Below are 26,967 nucleotides of genomic sequence, written 5' to 3' on the forward strand. Positions count from 1 at the left end.
CATGCAGGGAAAGATCTGAGCAATGCCGAGTTACTCCTCTGAGAGTACATGAGTTTGATTCAGATAATCTGCTCTAACATCAAACATCCCGGCCACCGGGATTTATTTAAGTCATTAGAGGCTTTTTATTTAGTGTTTATTGTACAAAATGCCCTCGAAGTACTTTAACTCCTCTTAAATAAATTAGGAAGGCGTCACACGCTCCCCATTACAAAAAGCAGCCTGTGTGGAATGCCAGGGCTGCCTTGAGGAGGAAAAGCTGCTCCATTCACAGCTCCGCAGTGCTGGCACCCACCAGCTCCCAGCCATCTCAAGCACCAACCTGACCTTGCTCCCACACAGCCCACAGATCTGCATGTGAAATGAGAGTGACTCACTCGTAAGCTGACCTGATTTCATTAAGAAGGTAATGGGTTAGTGTCTCAGAAAGGAAGGTGCGGGATCGTTTCCAGAGCAGGCGTTTTTTTTTTTACCTCCACGTGCATGGGAACAAAAAGCCTCACTGCTAAGCTGACAGAGGAAACAACCACATCCATCTGAAAATCACACTGCTTGGACATTGCAGCAAACAGTGCAGCTCATCTCACGCACTCAAAGATGACCCTCTGCCCAGCGCTGCCCTGGGGAATGCAAAGAAGAACAGAACACCACGCCTAGAGCAGAAAAGGATCACACAAAGCCAAATCCTCTTCAAGCTCCAATTTTACAAAGTGTTGCGGCAGAAAAATCATTTTGAAAGTCATTCAAACTGAAATCTTGAGCTGATGATGTTCCTTTAAGTCAAACTTTAGAGCACTTCCTGGCACAGACACTGAACTATTAACTTGGCACCTCCATCCAGCCTGGGCTCAATACAGAACAAGTGAGAGCTCCGGAGATAGAATCTCCTTTGGCTTGATCGCAGATCATAAAGATAATGGCTTTCTACTTATAAAGATTTCTGGAAAGCCGTTTTGCTTCTGAGCCAGCAACCTATGTTTGGATTTGGATTTCTTACTATATTTAAAGTGGATGCATGCCTGCTGGTCTTAAAACAGGCCGTTGTGGTGGAATGGTGAGAAAAAGGGAAATCAAACAGCTGCTTTCAAGGCAGGACATCACAAGGAGGCATCCCATAAGACCCCTAACATCGAGCAATGAAACGCTTCCACCCTGAGCAGCCCACTGCCCCCTGCAACAATGCACTCGACCTGCTCTGAAAGAAGAAATGAACGAGAACAAGAAATATTCCTGCTCAGAAGACAAAGCATAGCAGAACCTCTTCTGGGCTGAAGAACTGGTCTGTCTGGAAAAGGGGACAAATCCCACGTTTGGATTTATTGAGGACAGCACAGACAGTCCAGAGATGAGCTCTATGCTAAGCCTTCATTACCATTCCTAGTATCTTCCTTCCCATGCTGTATTAATAATTATCTCTATTCTTGATCAAGAGGAGGGAATGGCTTCATCAAAGGCATGCAAATAAAGTTTGTCTGGGCCTCTCAGAGCAAAGGAAAAGCTTTTGTGCTGGCTTGGGTGAGCACAGAACCTCTTTTATTTATCCATTTCAATGAGAAATGCGCAGCACGAATGTTTGTTAGGACAAGAGGGTTTCAACCTTTCCTTGGTACACCACCTGGAGAAGGGGTTCGTGCAGAGCTCCAGAGCTGCAGTGTGTAACAACGCACACTACAGACACCAGGCAAGTCCAATTCTGTTGCAAAGCAACGGTAGAAACAACAGAATTAACTCCTACTTCTAACATCCGAAGCAGAGAAAAGTGGTGTCATTCTGAGCAACACAAAACTTCACAAACTAATGAAGAACCACTAAAGATCCAAACTCAGGTTAACCCTCAGGCACTGCTCTCACCCCATCACTTTACTTCATACACTGCTCTTCCTGCAAGCTCTTTCACTGCTTTGGTCTACAAAGTCAAGCAATCCCTGTTCTTTTGGCTTTGCCTTTCCAACCATTCTTTAGTGAGCTGGAATTCCCTCACAAACATGGGCTCCTCTCCAGTTCTATCTCCTATGAACTGGGTTTAAAAAGAACAGAGTACATGACACAACGCAGTGACTGCAGCGTCAGCTCCCCAGTGAATCTGGCCAAGCCTTCTAGAAAGGAAATCATGAACACAAGGAGTTTAGACACAACCTGCAGAACTGATTTGATGGATTCCCACTGCTGCGATGCAAAGTTTTGCTGCATACAACCGTTTGGAAATGTTTCTCTAAACATAAAGATGGTCATTTGATTCAAGCTTACCTAAGGTTCTGTGCCAAGTCTAGATGCAAGGTTTCCACAGAGCTGAAATAAAAAAGCACTGATATCAGAAGGAAGCACAAGCAATAAACAAAGCATCCTGCCAGAATTCCTGGCTGCATTTTGAACTCTGGTGCAGCCAGTAGGAGCACAGGGGATCAACTCCAGGCAAAGTGGGAACGTGACTTCTCTGCAGCTTCTGCTTGGAAGAAGCAACCATGGTCAGATGGAGAGATACACACATCTCTAAGGAGTACCTGATGGTGATGCCTGGAACAAGTCATCGTTAGAGAATCCAAACTTACCTTGGAAAAGCAATATCAGAACTCTACAAACCAGCCATGCCTCCGTGCTTTCTCATCAGCAAAATACAAAGCTTTGTGAAAAGGCAAGAACACAAACAGGGAGCCTCTTTGAAAATGCTGTGAATGACAATAATTCAAAAATTGCAATTTTTTTTTTAATAAGGCAATTGAGTATTATAGCACTAAGAACTAGTTGCTTTTGGAAAAAGTACAGAAGGGATTGGCCTGTGATGCATGTGCATTACTGCTGTGACAAAAGATACTACCCAGAGTATTGGTAAGAAAGGAACAAAAAAGTCATTATTATCAAGTTCCAGGGAGACATGAATTCAACCCTACTGTTGCTGTCCAGGAGCAGTTCTAAACGGGGCTGTTTCTCAGGTGAGCAGAACAGCTATGCCTATCACTCAGAGTATTTTTTAACATGCAAAAACAACACATTGCATGAGTTCTGAACTCTGCCCGTTAGCAGACATCGCTATACAAACCTGAACCAAAAATACATCACCTTCAGGAAGGTTTCTTAATAATGGAAATGTATAAATAAAAATATATATAATATAAATAAATAATATAAATATATAAATATAAAGGGTATAAATAATGTTTCTTAAACATTCATAACTACATCTTCGACAGCCAGCAAAGGTGATGCTAGGAACTGATATGCTGCAGAGTCTCCTCCTCTCTGCTCGGGAACAGCTTTTCCCAGTCCCTTAATAAAGCCCCCATGTTACCTCCAGCTTTGTGTCCCTCCCTCTGCACAGCTGATCTACCAATTGCACCTGTAATTTGTTCTGAACAGAAACTGAATGCTACTTCCCACCACAGAAGCTATAAAAGCCTGTCCTGTCCTCTCTGCCCAAGTGCTGTGCTGAGACAAAAAAGGGATTTTCTTTAGTACGAGCTGGAAACCATTTCTCAACAGGCACCAGTTTGGAGTTGTTTTTTCTCTATGCAGGGACGTGCTCTTCCTCTTGCAGCCACCTCTGAGTTACTTACACTCTGAGCAGCTGTTAAGGGGTGACTTTAATTCTGCCCTTTTAATATAAATTACATCAAGGTTAAAAGAGTCCACCAAACATTACTCAGAGGGGACTGGAAGATAAATATACAAAACATGCATCTATACATATATATTTTTTTAACTTTTCACCACATGGATGGCTTTTCACCCTCTGAAGAATGGTAAAGGAATGGCTTTTGACAGGAACTAAAGGTCCATCATAAGAAGTCCTTGCAAAGTCCACTCCATGGGAAGTGTGCCCAAAGCTGTGATATTTATCAAGCCATCAAGAAGTGCAGGTTGGTTATAAAAACTCTGACAACAGGAGCAGACAGATGGCTGGAAGGAGTCCCTTGACTATCTTGGTGAGAAAATAGAAGGAGAACAATGCAAACACATTCTCCTATAGAGAAAGCTGCTTATCAGAAGGCAAACTGGAAAGCCTTCAGGTTACTTCACAGAAACTGTATTTACTTTATCCCTTCAGTTTATGTTTTGCAGCACTCCCTGGAAAGATAGGAAAGCAAGAAAGGAAGCAGGACAGCACAGCTCCATCAAATCTGAGTGCCTGCCTTCCACAGTGAAAAGCACCTCCAAAAAAATGCAGATCTCTCCCCAGATCAACTTATTGCTTTTGAGATACTAGAGACACTCGTGGCAGATACTAATACGGCATGCACAGGACCCTCATTTCTGGCAGAGAAACACAAATTCCTCATCCCGTGAGCGCTGGGTGTGATGCTCACCTGTCTGGACACAAGGAGACGTAGAGCAGAATGAGCAGCACTGCTCCTACTACGGTTGCCAACAGAGATCTCATCCAGGAGCTAAGCTGGCAGAAGTTGCAGTACTGCACAATGGTGATCAGAATGGCACAACACATAAACATGGTGTACTGCAACAAAGAGAGAGAGCGCGAGTTAGCTTCGTCTTGCTGACTGCAGCCCTTCTGCACATAAGCACCAGTGTGAGGGACTGTGAGATATGGGAGAGCTCGTTTCCTTGTGTGATATGCACACTGAGTTGTGTCTGTAACGCTGTGTCTGTAACGGGAGGCAGCACTTGATGACAGAGGTCTTCCCTTCAGTGAGCAAGCACGCTTTCAGCACATACACTTTGTCACAGTTTTCCCTAGATGGAGTTTTGCATTACCACACTACACCGCTGTTCCAATGCTATTCAATACCTCCAGCTTACCTTTGCAAAACACTCAGCGCCTCTTCTTATTCAAAGCAAAAAAAAAAAAAAAAAACCAACAACAAAAACACAGAAGAAAGAAAGAAAAAAAGGGTAAACAGTCACATGAACCTCCTCGCTGACTACTGGGGTTAGATCCCATTTTAAGATCCCATATTTTAAGCTGGACACCAAAATTCCACTGCATTGGAAAAGTGGAACGCATTCATCCTGAGAATCGTTGCCTAGCTGCCTACCTTTACAGCACCTCTTAGAGGGTGTTATCCTCCAAGATCACTCCAAGATCGTCCTGCTGCCCAGCAGAAAGGGCTGATTTGATTACTTGAGAGAGGTGAGAGCTGGTGCTCAGCGATACCACCTGTGCTCATTTGGAAGGACAGTGTCGGGTTATCTGCTCCAAATGCCCTGAGAATCCTTTCATCTTTCCTGGACAAATAAAAGGCAGAACAGAGCTATTCTCCAAAAGTATGAGCTCCCCTGAGATCAGTGCTGCACTGGTCAAAGCTCTCAAGCTGATGTGATTTTATCAAGAACACCAAAGACCATTCAAGCTAACCCAGAGACTCCCAGCTGCATGGTGGAGCTCTGCTCTGCTGCCCTACTGCACTTTATGGTACCAAATGATCCTTCTCTCCCACTTTACATTTCCTCTACAGCTGAAATGCAGAAGATGTACATTAGGAAGACTGTCACGAAACAAACAAGCGTGCGATTTGGACGCAGACACAGCATTTGGGAAAAAACCTTACAGAATTTACCATTTTTAAACCAGAACCATCAGGTGGGTTTTGTTCTTTAATTTAATGACTCAAAGATTGAAGAAAACGAATTTCAGAACCGTCCATAAAAAAAAAAAACTTAAACTTACTTTTTTCCCCCATTTCAGGTCTCCTAAAGTGGCAGAGCACTGGTTCTCACTCCAAGTGATGCCCCAGCATGAAGCCAGCCTATAGAGGGTCAGTAAGTGCTGTGTTTTACTATGTATGCATGGCTTTGGAAAGTTTTTTTTTTTTTCATTGCTGTTTTTGTTAATTTTTATTTTGATTATTTTATAGCCAGGGAAAATATAAAATGCTATGAGTACAAAAAAAACTTTGCAAAACCATGTCATAGTAAAAGATGACACTTACCTGACCCTCTATAGATTGATTCCGTTTCCTAGAGCTCCATGATGGATGGAACATCAGTGAGCACAAGATGAGTGGGGACATCTCTGGGAGAGGGAGCCAACAGCCCCACGACTCTGGAGGGCCTGCAAGAGGAAAGAAAGCAATGCTCATTCCCAGCTTGGCAATGAACAGCACCACCTCACTGCTGCTGCCTGAAGCCTTTAGACTCAGCACCGTGTAGGATGAGGTACTGAGAATGCACTAATCACAGAATGGCCTGGGTTGAAAAGGACCTCAAAGATCATCTAGTTTCAACCCCTCTGCTATGTGCAGGGTCGCCAACCACCAGACCAGGCTGCCCAGAGCCACTATTAATGAGGTTCTCCCAACGTTGCTTTTACTTGTTTGGAGAGATGGTCGCAGACGGTGATGAATGGGATGGTACAAAATCAGTGCACAGAGAAATCAGGGATTTGAAGGCTGTCACGTCTTGTCAGTGTAAGGAAAACATTCCCACCGTTAGTTTGCTGGTTCAAAACCTTGAAAAGTCACATAGCTTTAAAATAATTCGCTTTGCTTAAGTAAAGAGAGGTAACAACTACAGAATGATTTTAAACAGGAGATGTCACAGATCTGCAAGCTCAGTCCTCTGTGAATGCCACAGAATGTATGTGTGCATCAAAACATCTGCTCCACACGTTCCCATGGAACAGACAGCATCTGTGATGTGTGATGGGAAGGAGGGTCTGGTCAGCGCCTGCACCAGGGCACTGCAATGGTCACGGAGCTGTGGGTGAGTTCCCTGAAGGCTCACCCTGTGCTACCTCAGAGAAACTAAGTTTCATCTCAGTTTCTCATCCATTTTATTCACAAAGTTTGTAAGAGTTGATTTTAAACTATTCTCAGCCTTTCAATTGCACTGTTCTCCTCCTCCTCCTCAGTATTTATCTCCTCAACCCCCACTTACGACTGGTTTTTAATCAAAAGAGACACCCAGTCCCTGTGATCCCATCTCTGGTTGGGCCAAATAATCCACTCTCTTTCAGCTCCTTCTGGGAAGGTATTCCTGAATTCCTTTAACCCTTCCTGCAGCCCCTCACAGTGATCCTTTATGCACCCCAAGAGCCATCTCCTTTCAGTTTCACCACTTATCTCTGCAGATAACAAAGCCCCATGCTAAGTCTGGTCTTACTGTCAGATTCACTAATACACAGGTGAGCATTTTAGGCTCACAAATGGCTCAGATTACAAATTCCAAATCAAAAAGCAGAATAAGACACTCCGCCAGCATTAGGATAAGCACAAACACTGCAGAAGTGTTTGCAGTAAGGAGAAAAAAAGCATGCATGCATACAGGAATGTTTAGATATTCCTCTCTTCTTTTGTTTGAGAGTTTTCAAGCAATGGACTGAACGTACACAATAAAAGATGCATTTCATCATACGCAGAAGCCCCGTCCCTCCAACAGATCTGTATGAAACAGACAAAGCAAGAGGAGGAGGAAGGCAAGCAAGCCAACGAGCTTCATTACATCCAAACCATCAGGTTATGAAATGGTTCTGCAACTTACATGTATGTTTGTTTCAAAGTCAGAGGTGAAGTGTGAGAAAACTGCAAGAGCTGGGAGAGACACCAGGATGGCACCGAGGAAATGCCGCGGCAGCCAGCCGGAGATCAGCTCCAGGAGCCGCTTTGTGCAGGCCATCACCTCCTCCAGGAAGAACACCATCCTGGAACAGACAGAACCAAGAGCTTGGGTTAATTTCAATCACTTCAAGGGGCTGATTCACCTGTAGTAACAGAGCTGTGAATTCTTCCTGAGGGCAGCTCCACAGAGAGGCTTCTGCAGCACCAGACTGTTTGGTATCATTGGAACAGACAAACAAAGGAGGATGCCTGCATAATACACCAAGATACTGCACTTAAAACTGTTACTTATCTGCATTAACAAATCATCATGAAAACACGCTTCTTTTAGCCCAGAAATATCCACCACTCTCCAAAACCTGCAAGTGCTGTTCCAGGTTTTAATCCTTTTTATGGAGACAAACACGCGATGCAGTGCAGCTAGCTGCATTCAGGGCGCTGCATTGTGGACACGAGTAATTTTTTTTGGAAACACAGAGCATCTCCAGTTGGAAGGGACCCACAAGGACCACGGAGTCCAACGCTGGGCTGCACAGAGGGCCACCCAAACCCTATGGCTAAGAACGGTGTCCCAGTGCCCCGTCAGCTCCGGCAGCATGTGGCTGTGTGACCTCCAGCATCATCCTGGAGCTCAAAGAGCTCTTCTCCCATTTGATACGTTGAAATCTGGGAAACAGACCTAAATTGGCAGAAAAGGAGAAACGTGGGTTATGGAAGGAGGATGCTGCAGCACCCCACCAGGGGGCGCTCACACATCTCTTAGTTCTACCGCACGCAGTTCCCTCGAAGCCAAAACCCGCAGCTCTGCTACATCACAAAAGAGAATTTCCAAAATGCATCGAAAGAGAAAACCTTATAGGAAGCAAAATAAATCCAGAGCCTTGCAGAGTAATTTCTGCATTTTCTCAGGTGCCACACGCTGCCCTGCAGCCTCTCGTAGCTGAGCTCACTGTGCCTCCAGGCCAGGCTGGCACCGAGTGCTGCTGGAAATGCCATCCAAGTTCACATCCCACAAACACAGCGGTCCTGCAGCAGCCCATGGCTCACAGGGAGCTGGGTGCGAGGCCCTGCACCACGATAAATCCCTGCCCACCAGCAAACCTGAGTGCTTAATCCCAGCGTGAGGACACTGCTTTATTTAGGCACTGCATGCTTGGAGAAGCCAGCACAAGCTGCAGGACAACTCCACAATCCCAGTGGTACCATTTACCTTTTGCATTAATTTTTTTTTTTTTTTTTTTTTTTTTTTTTTTTTGGTCCAGGACTTACAAACCCTCATGGGGAAGCTAAGCCCAGGCCTACAGCACAGCTGTCCCCTTCCAGGAGGGCTGCAGACACAAGGTGGCCATGGGGCACATGGTGGGATGGTTGTGGGCAGCTCAGCATGCTGAGATGCTGCAGTGCTGGGCATGGCTACACAAACTGCAGTCCAGATCAGTAACTTGGACATGAATGATTAATGGCTAATGGAGAACATTACTGGCAATTCTGTGCTTACTGACAGCTGAGAATCAATTCCCGTATTTCAAATCCAAAGCTTTTGGGACAGCAGCAATTTGGTGGGATATTAAATACCAAAGTCACAGCTGGTAGAAATAAAGGTGAACAGAATGCATCTCCTGCCCGTGCACCAATACTCCATGCACATCATATTGCTAACAGAACCCTTTCATTGAGCTCCAGTTGCACAAAGTGATTTTTGCTCCTGGTCATAAAGAATTTAGGAGGAGCCAGTGGGCCACAGGGCTCCAGCAGCTTTGGGTGTTACTGCAGAGGAATGGGCAAAGTGCAGTCTAACTTTATCAGGCAACAGCAGGTTTCCCTTCTCCTGTTTGGACCGTGCTTGCTTCTTTTTTCACCTGGAAGATCTGGTTTGCCCGCTGTGAAGGTAGGGCAGAACGGCTGAATGAAGTCACCAGGTGCTCCATTTCCCACTCTTCTGAACAAGAACTCCTCTGGCACCCAGAGATCCTCGCTGAAGGGTGCTATCAGAAGCAATGCACATTTTTATCAATATATAACAGGTTTCAGTTGAGAACAAGGACTGGATGCCAAAGGGGTCTGGCTAACAAAAATCTTTATACCTAGAACAGTGGGCAGATCTCTTTTACCTCTGTTTCTGCGAGGCAACCCTAAGAAAACCCAAGTGAGATCTCACATACTGTCATATGTTCAATGACATTTCCCGAGATACTTATATAAAATACCCAAACTTGAAGATCCCCTGCATTCTAACTGAACTCACACAAGCAGTCATATTCCAAGTGGGCAGAAGGACATTCTTTGCACTGTATCAGCAGAACTGGAGGTGACACACGCCACATGCTTCCAAATTAAGCACTCTTTTTGCACGTGGTGTTGAACAATTAATTCTAGAGCAGCACTTGTGCTAACAGCGGGATCCTCATCTGTAGATACTCCAATAATTTATTAGCAGGCACTTCAGAGAAATCAAAACATCCTCCTCTTGCTCCACGAGGCCTTCTGCTCTCACCCTGCTGGCTCTTCCTTGTCTCTCATGGCACAGCCAGACTCGAGCCCTCAGCCCCCAGAGCTGTGCTGCGTGCTCCCTGGGCCAAGCACTGGATGCAATTAAAGCCAGACTGATTTAAAGGCAGGGGTGTTGTGCACCATGATAATGAAAACACAATGAGAAACTCGGGCAAGAATTTGTTTGGGCCCAAAATAATCCCTTTTCCTGAAATTCTGGGATTGCGCCCAGCATTGTAGGCCGATCCCCTCCCTTAAGATAGCTCTGTGGCATTCTGTGATTGCCATTTGGGATGACATTTCTGCACAGGAAGCTCTGCACTGTTTCTGTGTATAACACGCAGTCAGAGCAAGCAGCTCTTGCTTTGAAGAGGGAAAAAAAAGATGATATTCCTCTTTCTGCTTAAAGGAAGTGATACAGAACAAGGGCACAACGGTGCATCCATCCTCCTGATGCTGGCAGGCCCCACGCTTCAGCAGCACCAACAGAGCTGCCCATGAACCCCCTGCTGTGGATACGCAACGCAGTGCACAATTTAATACATCCTGAATTTAATGCAGCCAGCATGTAAGGCACAGTCATATTTTGAAAGAAAGCTGGGGAAGTGGGAGGTTGCTACACCTGTGCAGGAGTGTGCGCCTCAGGCTGGGGAGACAGCAACATATATCACAAACTCAACACACAAAACCAGACAGTCCAAAACCCCAAGCACATACCAGTTTCTACAAAACACAATTCTGTTCAGAACTGAAAACCTACCAGCTTATGTGCCTTCCATCTGCAAAAAGAGGCTCTTATTCAGTGTAAAGTAGAAGGCTATTATCAAGAAAATACTCTGGGTGAGATCTCCTCAGGTCAGAGATGATCCTTTTCTGCACCTCAGAGATTCACTACCTCAGATACCCTGATCAGCTGTGAGCACAAATTACATCTCACTGAAGGACGGTGGTGACGTGGGCCTGTGGTAGCAAAGTGCTGAGAAATGTAACTGCAGAGTAAAAGGAGTCTTCTTCAAGCTTGTGTGAAATAAGAAAACGTAAGTGCAAAGATAATAACGTGATGGAAAAATAATAAGTTGAAAAAATACCAAAATGGAGTGTTTCAATATGGTACCTGCAAAGTGAATAAACACCAGTTCCCTCCAAACATATCTGAGAGCAGAAGCAAGCTCTACTGCAAAGCAGGGGTTGAGCTGTTCAGAGCTGAACAAACTGCAGGGTTCCAACCCACAGCCCTGAGCCCAGATGAGCTGCTCACTGCTGCCCTTCTGCTCCTCATCCTCAGCCAGTGGAAGAGCTGCCTGGGCACAACGCTCTGCCCCAAACTTGTACCACTGCAGCTGCTCCACAAACTATGCAATACAACACAGTTCAAGTTATTACAGCAAAATACACCCACTAGGAAACACTAACTCTCCAAAATACTGCCACAGTTGGTAAGTGACACCCCTTTACTTCAAAATTCCAGCCTTGCTTGCACACCTTCGTAGGTATACTCCAATTACAAGCCTGATTCAGGTGACTGAAGTACAAATGAAGTACAACTTTTAGCTTGACCCTGAAGTCGGAATAGAAGCTGCAATGTACTGCTTCTTCTGAAACAACAGAACTGCTTCTAAGATGTGATTACAAAAGGATTTAAATTTACACACGCCTGCTAGGTTTGCAGAAGTGCAAGTAAAGAGACGCATTTCCACACACCACCCATTTAACACGCTCACGTGTGCTTTACCTGACTGAGATGATGAGGGACAGCACCTCCAGCAGGATGGCAATGACAAACACCACGACAGCAGCGGGTGGAGGAGGGGATGCCACCATGCCATGCTTCAGGAAACACGTGACGGAGAGGATGAGGAAGACTGTGGTGGAGAGGAACACGTCCAGGAGGGAGCTGAAGGTAGCGCTGGCAAACGTCTTCACAGGTGCATTCCTCATCACCTGGCGGAGGGATGATAACGAGTACAGACTGTTACTGTGCCACAAACAGCTGACAAAAACAGAGCAACGCAGAGCACTTTGCCACTTCATTAAGCCACTGTAAGCACAGTGTTCGAAGCAGAAAAAAGGAATAGAAGGGGTGGTTTGACAACAATGAGCTCCCTGAGAAGAAGCCTGGTTGGTGGCACAGCCCCTGGTTGCTGTGCAATTACTTTCATAAAGACCACATAAAAAATCGCCAGTTCTACACAAAGAAACATAACCCAGTATTACCAGCAGAGAAAGCTGGAAGATTTCTTCAAGTATTTTCATTTACAGTAATAATAGATCATACAATAACAAGAAGAAATATAATCCTTTAAAGGAGTTCCAATGGCCTTTAAGCAAACCCTCTAAGGAGCCCTCAGCAGAACCAGCTCCTCGCTGAGCTCCCGTCCCCCTCTCAGCCAGGACTCAAAGCAGCAATCAGGACACTGCGTAATCTGCATTGATTTGAGGACAGGACAGCACGTCCTGCTCTTCCCCAACTCCTGGCCACACAGCCAGCTCACCCCATGCTGGCCCCAGCACCCGTACAGCTGTAGTGTGTGCTGGTGTGGCCAGCCCAGCTGAAATCCAGGCCGTGAGCTCCCCATCCCAGCTCACTCCAACCTCATAGTGCCTGAACTTCGATCCAAACTGCAGCACAACCCCTTTCACCTACAAGTCACACAAACAGAACTCAAGGAGCGAGCACTGCATCTGACAGTGACAGCACTAAGGGTGCCCTACCTGCGGCACGGAGCACCCGGCTTTCCAACCAAGAGGCTGAGCAAGCCCTCCCCACTCAGGAGTGATGGCAGAGCAACCATGCAGCTGGCAGCATGGAATGAGAGCTGCAAAGAGCTACGCCAGCAGCTGTGCTGACAGCCATCCCACTCCCCAGGAGAGGACCCTTTTGTTTCGTGCAGGACCACTGTTGTGCCTTAACAACGATTTGTTTGCCCCAGTGATGCGGAGTTGCCTCACAAAGTGAAGATACCCATTTTCAGACAGGTTTGCATAATCACCCTCAAATTAACAGCTTATCGCCAACCAAACACATAGACCTCGCTCCTGCTCCATCCTCTATGAATTTCCTGCACACCCACATTAATAGGCCAATCCACACTGACAAGCACTGCTTCTCTTTCCAGCCTCCCAGTTGGAAAGATCTGGGTTCATTGTTTTTCTGTACAGACTGTACAAACTGGGCCAGCAAATGGGGGTCTAAACACTGTATAAATACTGATTTATGAAAACAGAAAAAAAACACTCTTTAACCAGTCTTGATTTGCTCTTGTTGCACTCAGTTCAGAATAGAAAGGGAAAAAAGCCCCCAAGAGCAAAACAAAACAGATCAATACTTTATGCAGGTCAGTAAAATGAGCAGGCTCACAGCACCAGAGCCATTAGGAGGCAGGGGAAGCAGGAAGGGAGAGCAACTGTAACTTTTCAGCTGCATGTGGAAACGCAGTCCGAGTTAGTGCTTATGTCTAGTGCTGCTACGTAAACGTGCAGCATCCTGCTTGCTCCTCCCAATGGGACAGCAGTACCCGCTGCCATGGAATGCCTGCAGAAATAGTAGCTCCCAAGGGGATAAAGGACATTTTTTTCATTCACTGCAAAATCCTGAAGGAGGCACCGAGTTCCTTCCCATTTATGCAATGCTCCTTCCAATTACAGCAATTCGAACTGCCTCCTTATGAACACTGCACACTTACAGAACTTGTGATATTGAGTACAGACATGGTTTGGGTACCATGGAGATAACCAGGAGGCTGTGGCATGACCAAGGATCAAATTCAAAGCTACCGTTCTCTGAGCTGGAATACTTAGTAGAAGGCAAGTAGTCCTCTGCTTTCATCTTCCATGTTCCTCTGGCCTGCCTAAAGGATTAACACATTAACTTGAAAATAGAGAAAAGGCAAATAAGGTGCTGAGTGTATCCTGGTGGGCTGTGAGAATGTATATCCACTTCAAATACTGGGCTAGACTCAGGGTATGGCACAGAACAGGGAAACTGAGACTGTTCTCAGAGGCAACAATATCGAGCAGCGCATCACATTTGACACTTCATAACGCTTGTCATCAGCTGCAACGAAACGTGTCAAAAACAATTACAGATATTGCTCAGATGGATCACAGGAGAAAAGCAACGCCAGGAGGAACGCACCTCTTCCTGATAGCTCATCCTGTAGGCCATCTCCAGATCCTGATCCAAGAAGTTCAGGCTCAGCTTACTGATGGGCGGTTTAAAGAAGTAGTCCTTCATGAGGCTAGAGAGAAAAGAGACAGTGTCAGCACCACTGAATTCAGCTGCAGAGCCACCATTCCATGGTTCTGCTCGCAGGGACACAGGCACAGCCTTGCAGCTCCCACCACTCCTCTCAGCCACGGCATCCCTTACCCACGCTGCTCCTCAGATGGAGGAGATAGAAACATGGCAGAGCTGACATGTATTTTTAGGAAGCTGCTACTAAGTTCTTCTAGAAACCTTACTGCCTGACTGCAGATGGCTACAGATAGCTGTAATATAAGCTAGAGGATGGTAAAGGTTAATTGCTGCCATAGACGTGCAACCCTAGGAGACGCGTGGCTGCGGGTTATTTATGTCGTAGGTGCAATTCTATCGGTCAGAGCAAGCCAAGGATGATAAAGGTGACAGAGTGTTAGAAAAAAACACGGCTCGTTTTAGAAAACAGCACTGTCTTGTTATTCCACAGGCACCACAATAACTCAGCTGGGAGCGCTCACCGAACCATCCAGGCTGCAGAATAATGCAACCCGAGGTGATGGATGGCTTAAATTTACTTCTGCCACAGAAAAGTGAAATTGCCTATTGGTACTGAGAATTATTGCAGTGAGCAGAGGAGAAGCACGAGGCAGCACCACCGGGGCTGGGCACTCCTTCCCCTCGTCTTCCAGCACCATGTGCAACAAGAACATAAACAAGAACATAAAAGAGCCCTCTAACATTGAAAACATGAAAAAGTTGTTTCCGTTTCCCACCTTTGAGAGCAAAACCAGAGCGCTGGGGAGTTCTGTGTGAGTTGTAGGAGGTTTATGGCAGAAGATTCCCAGTGACATCAATGACACTTGGCACAAAGTTTTTGCTTTGTGCCCGCACATTCACAGGAAGGTGATGCTTGCTGATGCTATTCATCTCTGGGACAGCCTGTCATCCTCTGTTCCACCCTCATCTGAGATTTCAGAATGCTCTCTCCTTAGGAATCTCCTCTTGTTTTCAAGCAACTGAGTTTTTTGGAGTTGGGTGGTTTAAGTTTAAGCATTTTGTGCTCTTCCTGCCTCCTGTACCTGTTATCTTTTATAGTGCACAGCAGCATGCAGATTGCAAGGACTAAATGAGGGTTATTTTTATAGTGGTTGTAGTAAAGCCAAAGTCAAAGCTCAAACTCTGCGCTGTTTGCCAGATATATATATATAATCATCTTCCAAGAAAAGGCAAACTGATAACTTCTACGAAAAGAATTCTGTTGTAACGCAGCAATGCAAAAAAATGCCACACAACTGCAGCTTTATCACTATTCCTGTTTAGTACTTCTATTACTATTATTAAAGGTCGCTGGAACTGTGCTGAGATATCAGCTGCAATGCAAAACATGGGCACGGCAAGAGAGCAGCAGCCCCATGCACTGCTGGAGCACGATGAATGCCAGCAGCACCCAGCTCCTGTCTGCACAGAGGAGCACACAGGCTCCCAGCTCAGCCCTGGGATGTGTTTACCTCTTCCCAGCTGTGCAGGAAGCCTGCATGATTAATTTATACAACTCATCACCATATCTGGGTTAGACATCTTCTGTTAGTGCCATGCACAATTTCCATTGCAGATGAGCACACCTGTGCTATGCAGCAAGGCACGGAGTGCCATGCGCTGCTGGGGGCTCTGCAGTGATGTAACAGCAAAGCAGCAAATCCCTCTATTGATGGCTGTGAAAGACATCAATTTTCATGAAAGGTGACCGAGTTTGGATGCCAGCACCTTGACACCCTGACAGACTGGGTGTGGATCTGAGTGTGATCACTGGGACTGGATCTGAGACCAACCATGTTCTGTTTTACAGTAGGGAATCAAGAATGCTTTTAAATGACTCATTACGTACAACTTAACATCAAGAAATGTTAAAAAGGGCTGATTTAAAACGGTAGACTTAAACCATTTGGAATAGACCTAATTAATCCAGAGATTATTTTTGGAAAGTTATGTTTACATGAACTGAAGTCAGCAGAGAAGTTTCCCTGGCAACAAGAAATGGCCCACTTAATATGGTAATGATGATATATAGTTGAGAAAAAAAAAATGAAAAAAGGCTTTGACTGATGCCAAATCACAGTCCTACTGTTTCCTTTTGCAAAATGAGAAGGAAGTACCCATTTTGTTCGTGGAGGAGGAAAGCTGCAGGAACACAAGGGCTGGAGGTGGGTATCTTTAGCAGTCCAATGGCATTAACCTGCCTCTCTATCTTAAAATTGGCCGCCTGCTAGTTACTTTTTAAACAAAAATCCAATTTGTTCTTCCTGATTTCTGCAAACATTCCGACTTTCACAATCAGTCTGTCTTCTAAAGTATCAGCTAAGCACTTATTCTTGACCATTAATGACAGAGCACACACATGAAAAGAACTGAACTCTTATGAAGCTGCCCCTAGGAGAAAGGGAATGTGAAAAACAAACTAGAAAAGAAGAAAATGGGGAGGGACTGGAGTCCCCATCTCTCATTCCTCTCCACTTTGGTCATGTTTTCAATTAAGACAACACAGTCGCTGCTCCAAACAGCCGGGAGTATATATGAGCATACAGCTTCAAGGATATTTAGATAAAATGTCCCTCATCTGAGTGGAAGCAGCAAAGCAAAAATAAGAACAGTCATAAATAATAACAAACCTACGATATTGGTTCAGCTGATCCCATCAAATCACTGCCCCAATAAGGGAGATACAGCTGTGTGTTCACAAAAGCACACACCACTGAATTTTGGAGAAGGTATTTTCCTCTGCCCAAAAGAAATCTTTGAGTTTTAAGAGTGAAGAGAGGCTAACTTCATAAAATGTTGTAGGGCTGGGAGAATTCACTCCGAAGAGCTCTGCCTCCAAGTGTGACTTCTAGCCATCAGTTAGCCACACAACATTATCAGATGTTGTTCCCTTGCTATGCAGAAATGTGAGTTCTGTGCTTCAGACTGTACGTCCCACTTTTAATCACGGATGAAGGTACACCGTCTGCGTATTGGGAAGAACTCAATCCAAAGAGTTCAACTTCAGGACAAGTCACTGAAAGACAACCTTTCATTTCCAAAGACTCAAAGGAAGAATGTCTATTCACCATGGAAGAAGAATGATGAAACATGTTATATGTTACGTTAAGAACTAATGACACCAGACAAGAAAAGCACACAAACACTGGTTATGTATCTGGGACCCCTGTTAATGCCTTCTCTCCTTCAGACACTCTTACAATGTGCACTATTTTCCTTACCTGTCCTCTTTAATCACATCCACAAAGTGGGCATCTGTCTTTTCTCTGATGTTTTTGAACCTCAAAGGGAGGAGAGCTGACTGATCCAGACTCACTCCCCCCCATCTTCCTTTCTCTTGCAACATTTCATAAAGTGAGGTTTGACTGTTGCTCAGCTTTTCTTCCTGTGGAGGACTCAAAAGTCCATTCTGAGTCTTTGGACTATGTCCTCCGGGAGCCTGCACGACAGAAAGCAAAACAGACATAGGGAACATGAATGGTCGAGAAAACAGGATAAATTGAATGGAGCTGAAGTCAAAAGGAGCTTTTCCCTCAGCACATAGAATGTTTACCTGGTCATGCCAAAGCCCTCCCTCCACCTGCCTTGGAATCACTCACGTCTGCCAGAAGGCCATGTCTGTTTAGGTCTTGTCCTTTTGCTTTCTATGTCCCTCTTCCCAAGGCACCAGAAAACAAAGCACATATTTACACATGCAATGGAGACTAACCACAATCCAAACTTCATTCACTCATCTTCAGCTCATGTCTCTCCTCCAAGCCTCCTTAAATACCCACGTGAACCATTCCCTCCGGCCATGAGACAGCCCCTCTGCTGCCCCTTCTGCCGACTGCCACAGCCCTGCTGCTCTCCCAGGAGCAGGACCAGCCCTGTGTGAACAGCCTCTTTGTGCAGCTCGTTATCCTGCAAAAAATTACCCTGCCAAAGCCACATCTTCACTGAGGTATAGCTCTTTTACCGTTGCACTGATAATATATTTTGCAGTTTTGACACCAGCTTGCAATACTGCTGAAATGCGCAGTATTATCAAGCCTGCTTTCATTCCTTTCAGAATAGAAGTGAGTTTCAGCCAAAAAATGTTCTTTTTTTTTTTTTTTTCCCCCCTTCATGGAACTTGAAGTTCCTTCCTTTACATTTTGTAATGCACTGAAGCAAATCCAGGAAATTAGACAACTAAACACGGCTGGAATGAAAGTGAGCTGCCGTTAGTCAGGATCATTTTATAACTTCCAAAAGCAAACAAGTACCAAACTTAGCATATCTCAGTGTTCATCTCCTCTCTCCACGTCTTATCATTTCCCACGCATCATCCATCCCCATCCCCAAGCCCACTCCTGACAGAAGTTTCTTCACTGCTGCCCGCACTGCAGGCAGCACGGCTCCTCCAGAGGACTATTCTTGGATGTCCCTCGGTGACCATAGATATCACATCACCCCATCACGCTCTGAAATATGCTTGAGAGTTGAGAAATATCTGGTTTATAGCCACGCAAAATTAATCGAAGCTCCTTGTGTCTCTATGGTGTAAACCACACAAGGAACACGAACACGGGCAGGTACAGCTGAATGTGTGCTGGCAACTGTCAATATATCATTTCCTATTTTTTGACAGGAAGATGTTACAACAAAAAAACCCATTCTTCTAACATAAGCATTTCTGGTATCCACTTTTCTAGTTGAACAAACACAACAAAAGCACATTTTGTGCATGTTAAAAACCTTCATGCCTCACTTCTCTCATAAATAATAACCAGTGAAGATACCAGACAGCAGCAGCAGAACATCTCCATGAGCAGAGTGAGAAGCACTGCTTTGCTTGAAAAGCATAAGAGAGGAAATCTGTCTGAGCAGCTCAAAGAAAAGCTAAGCGTGCTGTTTGCTTCCCTGCCTGCTCTTTGAGCTCATCCAAAGGATGCAGTGAAAATGTCTGCTCTTTCACAGAAGGTCAGCTTGGACTGCTCTTGGCCTTTTCTCTTCAGCTCTTTGGCAAAGGCTCAAATCCCTAAGAAAATTCTTCCTTCGGTCAGCTGAAGGTTTTCCTGTGCTGTCTCCACTCTGTTAATCTTAACAGCAGAGGATTAGAGTTTGAAACTGCTTGTGTGTAAGAAGAAAATCCCTACTTAATAAGTGCTGCTCGCTCCAGCGCTGCTGAGGTTCCTGATGGCAACAGGCTGTCAGCTGTGCTGAGCAGAGATGCAGAGCACCACGGGATCACCTCCTCTTCTGAAAAGACTTGGGGGCTTCAAAGGACACTGGGACCCATCCCTGCAGATGCTCGAGGTCAGGCTGGATGCAGTTCAGAGCAACCCGATTGTCTCATTCAGTCACTGGCAAAGGTGTCTGAGGAAGGGGGGCTGGGACTAGATGCTCTTCGAGGTACCTTTCAACTCAAGCCATTCTGTGGCTCTGTGAAGGCCTGAGAAGTGGTTAACATCATTTTTGGAGATGAGAGAACAAGAGGGGATGTGAATGCTGTGGGGCCAGGCACAGCGAGAGGGGGAGAGGGGGGAGAACAGAGATGAGCAGAGGGAGCTGATGGCTCTTCTTCCTAACAGAGCTGAGACTGCAGACATCTGTAAATCCAGTGCCGCAGCAACACTGTGCAAGTGGCTGCTCCTTAGGCTTTTGTTTGAATGGGCATCCCTGACTTACTGGATAGCCACAGAGCTGCTCCAGGTTTGGACTAGCAATACACAACTTGCAAACACAGCAGGAACACGTGATCGATCTCCACTAGCTTGTTTCTTCCACTGAAACCACAAGCATTTATTCAGTGCCGCACAGACTCTTCCAAGCAAGGTTTGATGACTCAGTCATTAACATACCTGAGCCTAATGTAGCTGCAATAGAAAGAAACTTCAGAGAACAATTCTGGTGAAGACAATGTATGACACAGAAGGTGGTTGGTAGCAGAGGACAACCTGTTAGCAGTCAGTTCCTGCAGACCCTGGGCAGCAGCAGCTGGGGAAGCAGCATCTCATGCTCACCACCTCAGCAGCCAGGGAAGGTCTCCCACAGCATTTTTGCCTTGAAGATGTCATGCTGTTCAGAGCCCTGTATCTTCTGGCCACTCTGCTCCATCTCCCTCAGAGCTGCAGGGATTATTTTTTTTTTCCTTAAGCTGTTTCTTATGAACCCCAGCAGAGAACACGGCCTACTGTGCCACAGACCATTTACATAAACGCTGGCAAGTTTTCCATTAGCGCTATACACAAGTAGAGTTTTACAGACAGACGGGAAGAAAAACAACCAGATAGCAATCTGAGCATGTTTATAAAGTGAATCTCCCCAGCGAGGGAAAGCATTAAACTTATCTCAAAGCCTAACAGAGAGCTGACGAGCGTTGCCATCAGTCTGCATTTAGGCAGCAGCTCCATCTTCTAGAAGGAGAGAGAGCAGGGAGAGCACGAAGGCCAGGAACAAGACGACAAACAGGCAGTGTCTGGTACTGTAGAGGGAGTGGGTGGCTTCAGTAAGAATATCTAAGCAACAAGCACAGAAAACAATCTTGCCAGCAGCATGGTGAATATGTAAGATGCTGTATTTGTCAGAAAAAAAGGACATGAACGGAGTTAGGTACTGTGAATTTCTGCTGTGTGCATGAACAGGAATGGCTCTTTTAGAGCTATGACACAGGGAACACTGGCAAGACACTTGACACGTGGCCAGGTGACATGCAGCTAACAAGTGCAAGCAACAGGGAGTGGTGGTGCTCTTTGTGCCTCTTTCCCTGGCTACCCTCAGCATAGTTTAGAGTCCCAATTTTAGGTCCTTCTCAGCATCAGAATGGGCTCAGAAAACTAATTCTTTTGAAAATTTGGGGGGGGGGGAAGAAGCCAACTAAAGTTTAGAAAGCAACTGCTCAAAATTGGTTCTGCTGCTGAAGAGCTTGACTAAAGGAACAGCAATGCAAGAAGGAGGCAGCTAACTGAAGCAGAGAAGTGAGGAAAAAGAAGGGAAGCGATAAATACTTAAATTACCTTTGTATTGTTTTTATGCTCATCCTGACAACCATTTTGGATAGCTCCTTCGTCTATGCTGACATCGCAGTGGGGAACAAGGGTGGTACTACATGAAGGGCAAGGCTGCAAGGAGACAAAAAGAATTTAGCTGGGAACATTCTGGTGTCCTCCTCATGTTATGCAATTTATAATGTGGCCCACTTGTTTGCTGCATGGTTTGAAGACAAACAAAGCAAAAGAAAGAGAAACGGGGAACAGAATTTTAAAGGACCAGAATCCACCATTTCAAAAACAAATCAAAATTTTTTTGTTTAGTAAAGCCAAACTGATTCAGGAGAGCTTTACAGGAATCACTGCTTAATGGCGAGGGACCACCCCAACAAGAACAAAATACCCTTCAGTGACCAAAGTGCAATTATCTCATCTAAAAAGTGCCTGCAAAAGGATCTGCATGGCATTACGACCGGCTGAGGGAAGACTTAGCACAAAATGCAGCACATTCAAGCAAAGAATACCACGGTACGCAATAAATGGCACAGAGAAATGGAAAGCAACACATCTGAAATGAATAAAGGAGGCTGCTTTCTCATGTAGCTCTGCAGCACAGGGGAGTGGAGCTCTGGCTGTGGAATGCTGTTGAAAGCAAATGCTGCCCAAACATACAGGAAACAAGGAAAGCAAAATCACCAGGACTTGTAACTTGCAGGTTACACATTTTGGAAGCAATCTAAAATGTCATGGTTTGGCATATAAAACAACCTATCCCACTGGATTAAAATGCGATGACCTTCAGAGGAATTAAGCCCACACCTTATCTTGCAAAGTCCTTCAACTTGCCTCCCAAGCTTGCCACATGTAGGCAGGGTACTGCACCACAGGAACACTCCATCTGATCCCTGGTAACAATTCCTACATTCTTGAGAAAATTCGTTACCAGGCTTGCCTCAGGTCTACTGATGGATGCAGATACAGCAGCCCCTAGAGCAGCATGCCAGTTCTGGCACACTGTACTGTATGGTGGGTTACCTACAGAAACCTCCTGATAAAAGTTCCAACTTGAATGTTTTCCATCACCTTCCCTGTCAGGAGGGACTGCTTGAAGTCTCTGCAGTACACCTTGCACCTGTCCCAAAGCCTCCATAGCTCCTCCCTTTGGGTTTGCTCCCCTTTGCACAGCACAATCCCTTTGTCTTTTCAGAATTTAATATTCACCCCAAATCCCTTTTCTGCCTCATTTCACACCGGAATTTCTAAAAAGATTCACAAATCGCAACTTTCAAGGTTGTCACGGCACTTCTATCATCCCACTCTTCTGCTGCTCCACCTCATCACTCAGCAGTGCCTCTCATGGGCTCACAGGAGGGGCCTGAGCCCCCCGAGCAGCCAGCCCCACACACACTGCTCCCAGAGCCACAGCCCAGCACTCTGCTACCAGCTTCCTCACCTGGCAATGGATGAGCAGCATTCATCCAATGCTGAGCTGGTACAGCCTGAACAAGTAACAGCGCACTTACAGAGAGGAGAAAGGTGGTTCCTAAACAGTTCCATTTAAAAGAAACAAACAAAAAAAACAACATTAAATATTGTGAATTCTTTGAGCATTCTGTGGAAAGTGACCCCCATTTGATGCTGGCATAAAGCAGCAGGACCTATTTGTGTGCTTAGCTGCTGGGGTTACACCAGAAGACAACCGTCTCAGAAAAGAAGCTTGATCTTTTGAAAAGAGGCTACCTGACTTATCATATTGACTTATGCCAAGTCAATATCATTAGTTTTATTCTCTGCTGCAGACACTGGCACAATCTTGGTGTGGATGTGGCCCAGTCACAATGAATAATTCAGCAATGCACTTTCAGCAAACACCAAGACAAGCAGATGCACCTTCTGTTTTCACACTGACAGCCTATGATCCCCAGTCAAGTACGGGATTTCATGATATATGATAGGGGAAATAAATTGATACCAAAGTGGTAGAAAATGCCATACTTGATTAAGCAAGTTATGGTGTTTTCATGCAAAAATCAGCTGCTAATAAAGACTTCCATTTCCAGCATCTTTCCTCACTGTTAATTATGCACCTACTGCATGTCCCTTTCACTGATATCCATACTGCCGTGAGATTTGCAATCAAGTTAAATGCAGACACGGTGGAGGAGAGGAAGAAACACAATTCCTGTCATGGATCAATTACTGTTGCATTCTCCTTCCTGACCTTCCTTAACAGGTCTTGTCCAACAGCACACCCGTTCCAGCCCGAAATGTGAAAGTCATCCTTCTCATCCAATATGGCCACTTACTTCCTTTGAAACAGAAATATTTCAGCTTGCCTGTAATTTTGCCCCTCCTTCTTAGTCTCTTTTGCAGAGTTGGAGTCATCTCCTCCCACACTGACACTGTTTACAGCTTTGTATTTAAAACAGTTGGCATGTAAGTCATGACTCTTTTGCAAATTATCATGATTCTTCTGCAAATTCTCCCTCCAGACCCTACCAGAATGCTGCAGGCTTCAGAGGAAAAACACCATAAGAAAGAAACCCACTCCTTTTCAAAAGCTGTGTGCGAACTGTGATTAAATGCCACAGTTGTTCTTTGTGGATTTTACACGTATAAATACATATATATCTATTGTACATATCATATATAATGAATAATAATGACTTATTACCACCACTCATGTGATTACTTCATCACTACACTATCATGTTCTGATGCTTTTTGTGGCACGCGTTATAGGGATGCTCCTCAAACCATAAGGGAAGGCAAATTTCAGCTCATTCATGAATTCATGCCAGCAATGTCCTTTGGGAAGGAGGCCCACTGCTTTCGAGGCTGCTTGGCCACCTGTGAAATCACTGTAACACCTCCAGAGCTCATGGAGTTGAACAAAACTGCGTGCCTACAAGCATAGATTTGCTGTAATAGGAGCACAATGGTGCACAGGGTATCTGAGAAGGCTGAAACTGAGCTGGCACTTGTCCTAGATGCTCTTCTGAAGCAATTTTCCCTCTTGAACAGCCAATTTGAGTCTCTCCTTCACTTATCTGGATTGCCATGTTTGCACTTTTGCCGTGCAAAAGACCAGCATCAGCACTCAAACAGCAATTAACACCTAGGCAGGGCGTCCCAGACCAGAACAATCACAGAATCATGGAATGACTTGGATTGGAAGGGACCTCAAGGATCATGAGTCTCCAAGCCCCTGCTACATGCAGGGCCACCAACCTCCCCATTTAATACCAGCCCAGGCTGCCCAGGGCCCCATCCAACCTGCCTTGAACACCTCCAGGGATGGACGGGGCATCCACAGCCTCTCTGGGCAGCTGTTCCAGCACCTCACCACTCTCATAGCAAAGAACTTCCCCTGACATCCAACCTCAGTCTTCCCCCCCAACTTAAAACCATTTCCCCTTGTCCTGCAGTTATCTACCCCTTCAAAGAGTTGATTCTCCTCCTGTTTATAGGCAAGAGAGGTGACGAGCTACAACCAAAGCACGTCCCAGCATGGCACACTGCTGGAACAGCGATGTCTGTGTTACTTCTGCAGGCTAAGTCCTCCCTGTTTGAGAAAGCACAAACCAGAGGACAAGCTGATTCTTAACACCAGATTACATCTTGGACTTGGGTCATCTGAGCAAGGACCACAAGTTAATACATAACAACCCCAGCAGGTCCCAGCTGCAGGCAGCTCAGCACTGAACCATGCTGCAGTTTCACTGCCCTCTGATTGAAGCTTGCTTTGCTGTCTGGTGTTAACAAAGCACACTTGTTTTCTCACCAACAGCACTTCCAGTTTTACTGCTGCATTTAATCTCTCCTCTTTCTCTCACGCTTCATAGATGGGCATCTCAGCAACACACGCTTGGGACTGTCCCAAATCCTTCCAACTCCAGAAGCAGATCAGCTCCTACCTGTTACTGCTGCATGAGACCTCTGCGCAGCCACGCACCTCACAGCACAGAGACTTACCTGTATAGACAACCACTGAATGCTCCACGATGCATTTTCCTGCCTCTTTCTCTCATAGCTTTCAAGAGACAGCTGGCAAGGATGCAAATGTGCCACCCCCATTCTTACTTGGGAGTAGAAGTAGAAAGGTCTTGCCAACAACCTGGGACCAGTCAAACCACATACAGCCCATACTTTGGCTAGACACAAAGATGGCCACAGCTGTCTTCTGTGTCTATAGAGTCCTGGTCTGCTCTGTCAGGAGCTCATTTAGCTTTGGATCGTACCTTTGGACCAGCCTTCCAGCTTGTCGCACTTGTGATCAAGTGTTTTTACTCCAGAATTAAACACAAGCACAGTCCATGCTTTCCTGACCCAAATGGAGTTGCAGGAAAATCACCTGCCACCAGCTCTGTCGGCTGAACAGCAAACCTGTGTTGGTGAGGTCCTCCCAGCACTGTCCACACACCAATGCCTACGGACAGTGACCTGCAGACAGCCAGGCATTAGTGCCTCATTCAGCAACCCAACACCAGGGACTCAGCACAAACAGAGAACAGGCATCTGTTGTTTGGGAAGATTGAGAGTAACAGCAAAGCTTCAAAGCAATACACCTTATTTCACAGATTTCCTTGTCAAGAGCTTTCGTGAGGGGTGAGAACACAGAATGCCATCATTTCCTTAAGCTGTATCTATACAAACACTGCCCTCCATCTTTTATATAGCTTTCTAGAGCAAGCAGATACAACAGCCTACCAGAACATATTCTTCTGTAACGCAAACAATCCTTATTATTTTTCAATGGCTTGTCAGCCGCAGAATCATATGGAAAGGTTCCCGAGTTTACAGCACACCTTATAAAGGGAAGGCAGGAGCAGAGTACAGCAAACAGAAAATCACAAACACTATGGCTATAGGAGCTGCATGCAGCATAGTTTCTTTTCCCCATAGCACCATGACCACCGAAGAAGCAGCACTGATCTCTTGGTCCTAAAATATAAACATTAAGGAAATTGCATACCTGAAAACACTTCAGAAACGCCCACCTTATTTCCAAGATTGCTTGTCAACTGCTAAACATTTCATTGTACATTTTTTTCCTCAAGCTAGATTTTGTACATATACACATATATACATACTCACATATATGTGTATATACAAATAGAGCAAGCAACTCATAAGCAAACTGGTGAGGTTTCCCCATCCACACGTCTCTGAAGCAAGGACTCACCTTTGGCTTTTCCACGTGTTTGAGAGCCTTTGTGGAGTCAGCAGCACTCTCGGCTGTGGGAGCTGCCTGCATCCTGGCTCCATCCCCAGCCTCCAAGCTGGGAAGCAAGGCTTGCGAACAGCTGCAGTGGGGTTCCTTCACCTTCTGACCAGAGATCAGATAGGTCTTCAATCCTAGAGAAAAGATACAAACAGTGAGAACTGCGAGAAGACAAAAATAACACTACTTTCGACTTGTCAGATAGGAAATACAGTAGCTAGAAAAGCACGATGGGGGCTCGGGAACAGCACAGAAGGAGTGTCAGGGAACAGACAGTAGGAACACACTCTGTGCAGAGCAGTGGCAACCAGGATTGCCCAACATCTGCTGCCCCAGATCCAAGAGACTGGGACCCGCAGCAGCAGCCATGCCTGACATGTGCCTGCTTTACTCCATTTGCACTCAGACACTCTGGAAAACAGAGCTTAGGCTTTAGGCATTGGCTTCCAAGTTGTAATCTGAGCTGAGACATTAACTCTTTACTTTTGGAAAGGGTTTGCAGCCTGTTTTTCAGCGAGATCTGGACTGACATTGCACTTCTGCAAAGCAGTGTGTGTT

General features: G+C 45.5%; 1 protein-coding gene across 2 annotated transcripts in view; it reads right to left on the reverse strand.

Annotated features, from left to right (window-relative positions):
* The window catches only part of ADCY9 (adenylate cyclase 9), a 60,188-nt gene that overhangs the window by 3,490 nt on the left and 29,731 nt on the right, over positions 1–26,967 (reverse strand). Inside the window, exons 2-9 of one of the 2 annotated variants that reach the window (XM_085237189.1) lie at positions 26,371–26,543; positions 21,213–21,317; positions 17,454–17,671; positions 14,134–14,236; positions 11,731–11,939; positions 7,432–7,591; positions 4,302–4,450; positions 2,248–2,289 (exon numbers count right to left, since the gene is read on the reverse strand). In XM_085237189.1, coding sequence (XP_085093315.1) covers positions 2,248–2,289; positions 4,302–4,450; positions 7,432–7,591; positions 11,731–11,939; positions 14,134–14,236; positions 17,454–17,671; positions 21,213–21,317; positions 26,371–26,543 — 1,159 coding nt within the window. The remainder of the gene's footprint in view (positions 1–2,247; positions 2,290–4,301; positions 4,451–7,431; positions 7,592–11,730; positions 11,940–14,133; positions 14,237–17,453; positions 17,672–21,212; positions 21,318–26,370; positions 26,544–26,967) is intronic. The other variant, XM_085237190.1, reaches the window with a different exon arrangement.

This window comes from Meleagris gallopavo, chromosome 16 (assembly GCF_905368555.1).
Source record: "Meleagris gallopavo chromosome 16, MGAL_WU_HG_1.1, whole genome shotgun sequence".
Taxonomy (NCBI): Eukaryota; Metazoa; Chordata; class Aves; order Galliformes; family Phasianidae; genus Meleagris; species Meleagris gallopavo.